General features: G+C 41.3%; 1 protein-coding gene across 1 annotated transcript in view; it reads left to right on the plus strand.

Moving 5' to 3' along the window:
* Nucleotides 1-6,553, plus strand: part of LOC140945249 (uncharacterized) — a 51,277-nt gene extending 44,724 nt beyond the window's left edge. Inside the window, exons 35-39 of the mRNA XM_073394300.1 lie at nt 2,046-2,459; nt 3,221-3,309; nt 4,164-4,257; nt 4,922-5,123; nt 6,093-6,553. Of these exons, the coding sequence (XP_073250401.1) occupies nt 2,046-2,459; nt 3,221-3,309; nt 4,164-4,257; nt 4,922-5,123; nt 6,093-6,400 (1,107 nt within the window). The 3' untranslated portion in view covers nt 6,401-6,553. The remainder of the gene's footprint in view (nt 1-2,045; nt 2,460-3,220; nt 3,310-4,163; nt 4,258-4,921; nt 5,124-6,092) is intronic.
* Nucleotides 6,554-7,604: the final 1,051 nt, after the last annotated feature.

The following is a 7,604-nucleotide window of genomic DNA, read 5'->3' on the forward strand; positions in this document are numbered from 1 at the left end:
TTCTCAGTCTCTAAAACAAATTGTTTGCCAAAGTAAACGCTTTTGCGTAGTTTGCTTTATGCAATGATTGGCACCTGTTAATTCTGGTTGCACGTTGTATTTTCTTTGTTGTTGTTTTGTCATCGACGTCGTCATCGTCATCGTAATCATCACCTCATCATCATCTAACTATCGTCGCCATCGCCATTGCCATTGCCATTGCCATTGTCGTCTTCTAAATCGCCATCACCACCATCCTTGATAAAGAAGGATCATTTATTGAACAGGGTACGGTGAGTTTAGAGGTGGCAACAAATGCGCCAGTCACAATCACTGCTTAACTGTTTCCTCTTGTAATTAGGTGGAATATGATGGTACGGGTGTGTATAGTCCTGAACTGGACTGTTGTTGGCAGTGAATAGGGACCTTTAGATTCAAGGACGAGGACGACTACGAGTACAAGATTTGACTTTAAGTTTTTTCGCGTATTCTGCAAATATAGACTCGCTGGAAAGCTTCATTTTACCATTTTTCACCAGAAAATTCAGCACTGTTACCTTAAGTGAAGGAGGTTACACCCTCTCCCGATCGCAAAATGATAAAACTTCTAACATTTGATAACTTGTTTCCGCCACTTCGACATGCTCGCTAAAACTCGTAGTAGAGTGACGACGGCTACCACGTTTTCCCGCTAAAATAACGCTGGTTCACACGCGTGCACTACTTAGTAATGAGTAAATCACGTATTCGTTGTCGTACTCGTCTTAGAATCTAAAGGTCGCTATTGTCACCAGCAGTCCGATTCAGGACTACACTCACCCGGACCATCATATTCCACATGCTTATGCAATGACGGTTACCGGGAGGCCGATTACGTAGCGCTAATCCAGGATTAAAATTTTGTTCCGTTTTTGTTTTTTACCTTCCTATGTATTGCTTAGAGTAGCATTTTGTGTTATCATCACTGTATCTTGGAGTAAAGGCTCGACAGTATTTTGTAAGCTCCAGTTCCATGTTCTTAAAGGAGAAAACCTTGCTTAAAATTTGGCTTAATCCTGGGATAAACTTTCGAGGAACCGGGCCCTGGGCTTTCACTGTTTCCTTTTCATCATTTAAAGTAATTCTTGCAATTCAATTGTTTCGGTTATGAACCATAGTGTGCTTTTGCGATTGTGTGTTTTCCATTATGGCAACCCGAGAGACTAACCAAAGAAACCGGTATAATTATTTTCCGGTGAAATAAGGCTGAAAACGAGAATTCTTGAAATTTATATTTGGTCGAACGGGAGAGACCGGCCATCCGGAAATGTCTCTTACCTCGTGAGAGGCGTTCTATGGATGGCTCGACCGTACCTTCCGGGAATTTTGGCACGATGGAAAGGAAAAATCAGCAGTGGTTCAAAACTCACCCCTCATCTAAGCTTATTAGAAGAGAAACCGAATCCGAATCGTGACTCTATCATCATTTTGCGATTTCCGGGGCCTGGTGCGGATCTATGCGCTATCTCCCGCTTGTGATTGGCTCGTTCAGTTGTTGCTCTCTGGTTACTTGGCAACTTGTTCATTTCTTCACCCAGATGACATTTAATCACTACGACCATCAGCGTTCCATGCACAATCATTCTCACTTCTGTTACTACTATGATATTGGTTACGCACACACACACACTTTTCACTTGCACCATCTGGTGATCGTGTCACAAATACATTACTAAAAATACAGTGTAAAAGAAAAAGATAATGATGATCCGGATCAGGATCAGTGATCCGAGATCACTCGTATCATGGCAGATCAATTGAACTGATGAATCCACTCTGGACAAGGTTTCATCGGTTCATTTGATCTACCATGATCCGAGGGATCTTGGATCACCGATCCTGATCCGGATCATCCCAAAGAAACACACCCAATTTAAGTGCTCACCAAGGCATCAAAAAGGCAATGACTTATTGATGTTTATCTTATGGCTCTGATGATGCTGTGCGCTGCACTGTAAAGAATTTATTAAGAACTTTACTATCTTTCAACCTCAGTTCATTTGCTTATTTTTTTCCTTTATTTCTAGGAAGTTGATACTCTTCTTGGGAAGATTGAAGAATCGTCAACGAATCCATCCTCGGATGATAAACTCTCTTCCGAAATTGAAAATTTTAGACAGGAAGTAATACGCCTTGAGGTGGAAAACAAAAGTCTAAAAGAACTTACCAACGACACGGCTCTGGCGGCTTCAAAGAAAAAAATAGAGTCTCTAGAAGTTATGAATAATTTTCTACAAAGCGAAAAGGAAGAACTGATTCTGCAAATCTCAGCTAAAAATAAGAAAATTGAGTTATTGGAGAGGCGAGTCCACGAACTGACAGAGATGAGAACAAATGCGGTCAATGGTTCCAACAACGGGGTATGCGGCTACTCTGATGCGCACATAAACGAACTGGATGAAGAACTTAGAAAGTGCAAGCACAGAGTAGCGGAACTTGAGGTAAGTGGACTCTGTTGTTTAAAACGAGTGCATAGTCAAGATCTCCGCTTATGGACAGTCCCACTAGCAGCGGACGCGGATACCCTATTTAATATGGTCCACGAAAGCTAATTTAGAAAAAAAAAGATAAAAATGAAACTTACCCTAAGCGGACAGTAGAGCAAATCAAGGCTGAAATCCCCTAGAAAGGTGAATGCCAGTTTAACGACTATGAGTGTAGTTCTTCCTCTCAATACTTTAACAGAACAAACCAAAATTTTCTTCCTGATTTGCTTTGAGCCAGACAGTGTTACTTACTATGGGCGGACACCTATCTATGCCTGGTCCCGCGGGTTCACTTACGGTCCCGAGGGTTCACATACGGAAGGTCACAGATTACACTATTTTTTGGGAATTAATGAGTGGTTTGGGTAAAACCATGGAGGGTGCTTAAAACTCACTCACACCCAATACTTAATGAGACAGTGTGATGTAATCAAGGCCATCAAGTTGTTGTTATTAGGATACATCCAGCCTTAGTTGCCATAGCGACTCTTATACCCATTTTACACTGAACTTAACCCTTAAAGCTACCCGAGCAAACACAAGATTAACACAATTAATCATCTTCATTAGCACTTCTTAAGTCCCTTTACATTTAGTATATAGTTTTACGAGTCTGGTAACAGAAAATGACTGTCTTCCAGGATCCCCAGTCACAAATCATGAAATAAAATGAGAGGCTGGACATGAAATTATTTAACTGTTTTCGTTTGGTTTAGGCTGAGCTGGAGCACCTAAACAACAGCCACAATTCCAAACTGAAGAGAGAATTGGATGAAATAGAAGCCAAATGGACAAAAAGACTCAGGTATTTTTCCCTAGCCGAGATTCACATCACAGCCCTTGTGAAAAAAAAAACCGTTAAATATTAGCCCTAAAATCTGGAATTGAAACCGAAGTCGATAAAATGCTAAGATATTGTAGTGACTAAACGTTCTGATCATCTTGGCTTTTCCTCCCCACTTTCCATGGAAGGCCACTTGCCCTAGCCATTAGTTCCCGAAAGGTTAATTAGCGCTATTTCATTATTAGACTTTATTCCGTCAATGATTAAAACCTTATTCCTGTTAGTGTAGATAGATTGCTTACGATACATACTGTGTTATCATGATTAAACTGGGTCGCGAAAGAAAAAGGCTCATCAATATCGTATACCATCCAATTACCTGTTCCCGGGGGTGGGGTACTCCTGGGAATTCCGATTCCAGACCAAAACGGGCAAAGTATACGCCCCCTCCCCCGCCCCCCAGCCCCGTTATCGGATCAAAAGGGCTAAACAACCCTACCCTTTGGAAAGGCACATACCTATATGGCCTATATAAGGGAGTACCCTCCCCCCTGCCTCTTCCCAGATCTATGCCACGCGACTATCGCATTATTCATAATGCATCTTGTTTACCACCAACATTTTTATTACCATTGTTTAAATTTCTTCTCAGCAATGCAGACGTCCTAAGAGAAATTGCAAAAAAAAAAAAAACTTTTGCAAAATTTGGGAGGGGTAGCAGAGGGGCTAACAAGGTGTCTTATGAGAAATTCGAAAGTGGCGAATAAGGACAAATCTAGCTCAGGTCTAGGTTGTCTATAATCGCCATTATTTATCTGACTTGCTTTCAAGTTGCCAGTTCCCTTCAAGAATCTTTGTGGCTAATTTTATTTTAGGCAAGAGTGTATGGAACTTCAATCAGAGCTATCAGAAAAACACATCAAGGAGAAACAACTCTGGCAGAAAAAAGAAGTGGAACTACAAAATATAGTGAGTCCTTACCCATAGCAGTTGACTGCCCGCATAATTTTTCTTGGCCTAATTCAACTTCCATTGTATATAACTCTTAAGAATCTCCAGCCCTTAAACGGGCATCTCTTAGAGGCCAAGTTGCATAAGCCGGCTAGCTCTCTTTTTTGCCGAGAGTTCGGTATCGCCATGTTATCATTTCTGACCGAGTGGAAGGTACAAAAGGCCGAAATCTCGGCGCACCTCTTGAAAACAAAGTTTATTTTTTCAAACATAAACTTTGCGAGAACATGACAACAAAGTTTGCCCAAGAGGCCGAATCACGAATTCGCTTAACGAATTCGCGCCGCCGGGGCACCGGCTTACAGGAAAAAAATCGCGTTTAACCGGCTGACCAGCCCGGCAAAGCGCGGGAGTTTGTACTCGTTTCCAAGCAAACTGATTCAAACGTAAATTCAAATTTTTCCATCAAAGTGTATAAAAAGTATACGAGTCCATAAAACTGCATAGATAAAGGCATAATGCAGCCAAAGGCGGAAAATGTTGAGGCCCTGAATCGTCCGTGGAGCATTCTTCATTCAGGCGCTAAAAAAGGTCGAAACTGACCTTCGCAAGGGTAATAAGTGAACCATGTAATAAATCTAGAATCTCTGTAATTCTAATGCCAACGTTTTAAAATTCCAAGATTCGCCAAATGAAAATAGTGATGGATAAAAAACTGGGACAAGCTGAAAGTGAAAGAAAGAAACTGGCTCAACAGCTTGAGACTTTAAGAAATAGCGCTCAACATGGCAGCACGCAAAGCCTTGACTCCATTTCGGATGAATCAGTAGAAAGCTCATCTCCACATTCAGGGCCGTCAAGTAGCGCCGAAGTTCCTCAGACTGGTAAGAAATTGTTTGATAAGTAGTCTTAATGGCCCAAGTTGGGTTTATGAAAGGTCTTATTATAAAAAAAACTTACGAAAGACTGTTATTTATAGACTACCACATACTACGTTCTTATGTGCAGTGGTAAGGAAGGTAGCCTATTCCAGGTTCCAAGGGAGACGGAGACGGCGACGAAAACGTCACTTCGCTGCTACAAACTTTATCGCGCTTTTTTCATCTTGTTCAATTCGTTAAATGTTAGCCAACGTTTTTGGACCTGAATTCTAAAGGACTGTATCGAAGTTGAGGAAAGGAAAAAGAGAGTCGTTGTCTTGTGTTCACTAAACGGGAAAATTATTAGGCACTCTCACGTCGTAGTTGTTCAACGACGGCAAAGAAGTGTATCCCAAAAAGCGTGATGCTGTGCAAAGTTGTTCTTTTGCTAATCTAAAGCTGTTGCATTTTTGACGCTCTCGTTGCCGTTGCCATCGCCGTCGCCGTCGCCGTCGCCGTTGCTTTAGCTCCCTAGTAATGTGCAGAGATCGTGCGCACTGCTGGGAAAAACACACGGGGGCTAGGGAGAGAGAAGGCTCCTTTTACTGCCGCCGCCCTATTTCCCGGATCACGTGCGTCCTAATTTTCCATGATCTTGTTTTCGCGACGTCCCTGCTATCTGAGATCCTGGTGCAGGCTGTAAGAAAGACGACATAGTATCCAAGAGGATCAAGTTCGAATTAGTGCTCCGTATTTCTTTAAAAAATCAACAACGTCCATTTACGAAATGGAAAACGTGCTCTGCAATCTTTTCACGCAACACGCGCGTATTTCATTTCTCTGTAAAAGGAAATATACATTTTCTTTTTCGACATTTTAGCTAACTGTGATACTTTTATTTTTGAAAAGTTATGAACCCTTGTAAAAGCTAACATTATAAATCATCTTTATCGCTATATTATTTTTCATTTATTATTGTCTTTTGTCTTGCAGATTGCCTCAGTGATCGCGAGCTTCGGCGAGTCGCATACAAACTGAATGGGGAGGAGTGGTCGCAGCTTGGATCTTTCCTGGGGGTGGGGGACAGGGATCTTTTGCAGCTAGGCGGACTCACCATGGGTCCCCAGGAAAAGGCGTTTAGATTACTATGTGTTTGGAGGACACGCTGTCGACTTAGTCGATCACAAATGGTTTCGCAGCTGGCTGTGTCACTGGAGGAAGTGAACCGCAAAGACGTGGCACAGTTTGTCCTTGAGCAGTTCATGTCTGGAAAACCTAGGAAGAAGTTGTTTGGATGGTGAAAAAACACACGTGAAGACGACTCGTGAGCAAACTTACTTCCCTGTACTATACTTTATGATTGGCTTTTAATACATTAATCACCCAAATTGGACTTTCACTATAAACCAAATATATATTCAAAAGAAAAATATTAAAGTACGATTTGATTCAAATGAGTACAATAGCAAGAGGCTCAGTCTACAATGACATGCTATCGGGCATTGTACTGCGTAGTACGTACTATCTATGTTCAAGAAGGTTACGTTTTATCTGCGTTACTTAATTCCAAGTGACCTGGCACGTGAGAAACATAAGTTTAAACGTGCCGTCATCTCCACTGACAAGGCCACTCAAGGTGAACTTATCTAAGGCTGATGACCCTTAATGAGAGCTTTAAGTACGTCCTTAAGAAATGCCCTGGGAAGCGGAACAGAATCGGCAGTTTACGTTAGCTGAAGCTGATGATCATAACATTGAATATTAATTTTAAAAAAGTAAATATAATGAATACTTTTCACTTTTCACTGACTGTCCAAAGTAACTTCAAGATTGCTTTGGCTCTCAGATATAATTGGCTGAAAAAAACAGGCGCCACCTTTTCGAACAATCATAAGTAAAACCCAATTCTTGACTTGCTCAGACATGTCCCAGCTTGTTTACTGTTTACACTGAGTTTCCGGAAAATCCTCTAGGAAAGTAAATGGAACACGACTTTTTGGGTCGTTCTCTGTAAAAATTTCCGGGAGCAACGGAACATTTGAAAAGATAGTCCTATTTTTCCGAACAGAACATTGCAAACGGAAATTCGTCCTCCATTTCTTCAAAGCCATCTTTGATACCAGTTTCAGCAAGAGAGAATGAGCAGATTATTCTTTCTTGGTTTCAAGCCTCGGCGGTTGTTTTTCGGTAAATGGAACTGATTTGTAGAAATGGTAAACGCGATTTCGGAACGAAATTGACCAGTACTGAATTTTGATTTGCGTAGCATTTGCCCAAACCGTGGACCGACCGGTTTGTCCATGTAAATGGTAAGCAACCGCTGCCTTGGTGCCCATCAGATATACTTTCCATGACCGTCTGAAGTCAGTTGATTCCCTATTCAATGATTTGGTTTGGTTTTACGACAGACAGTGTCAAAGAACTCTTTGCAGTAAAAGTTGAAATGTTTTAATGAAATAGGTACGAAATGATGATTAGATGATTTCATCTTGCCATTTAAATATA

Source organism: Porites lutea, chromosome 8 (genome assembly GCF_958299795.1).
Source record: "Porites lutea chromosome 8, jaPorLute2.1, whole genome shotgun sequence".
NCBI classification, from domain to species: Eukaryota; Metazoa; Cnidaria; class Anthozoa; order Scleractinia; family Poritidae; genus Porites; species Porites lutea.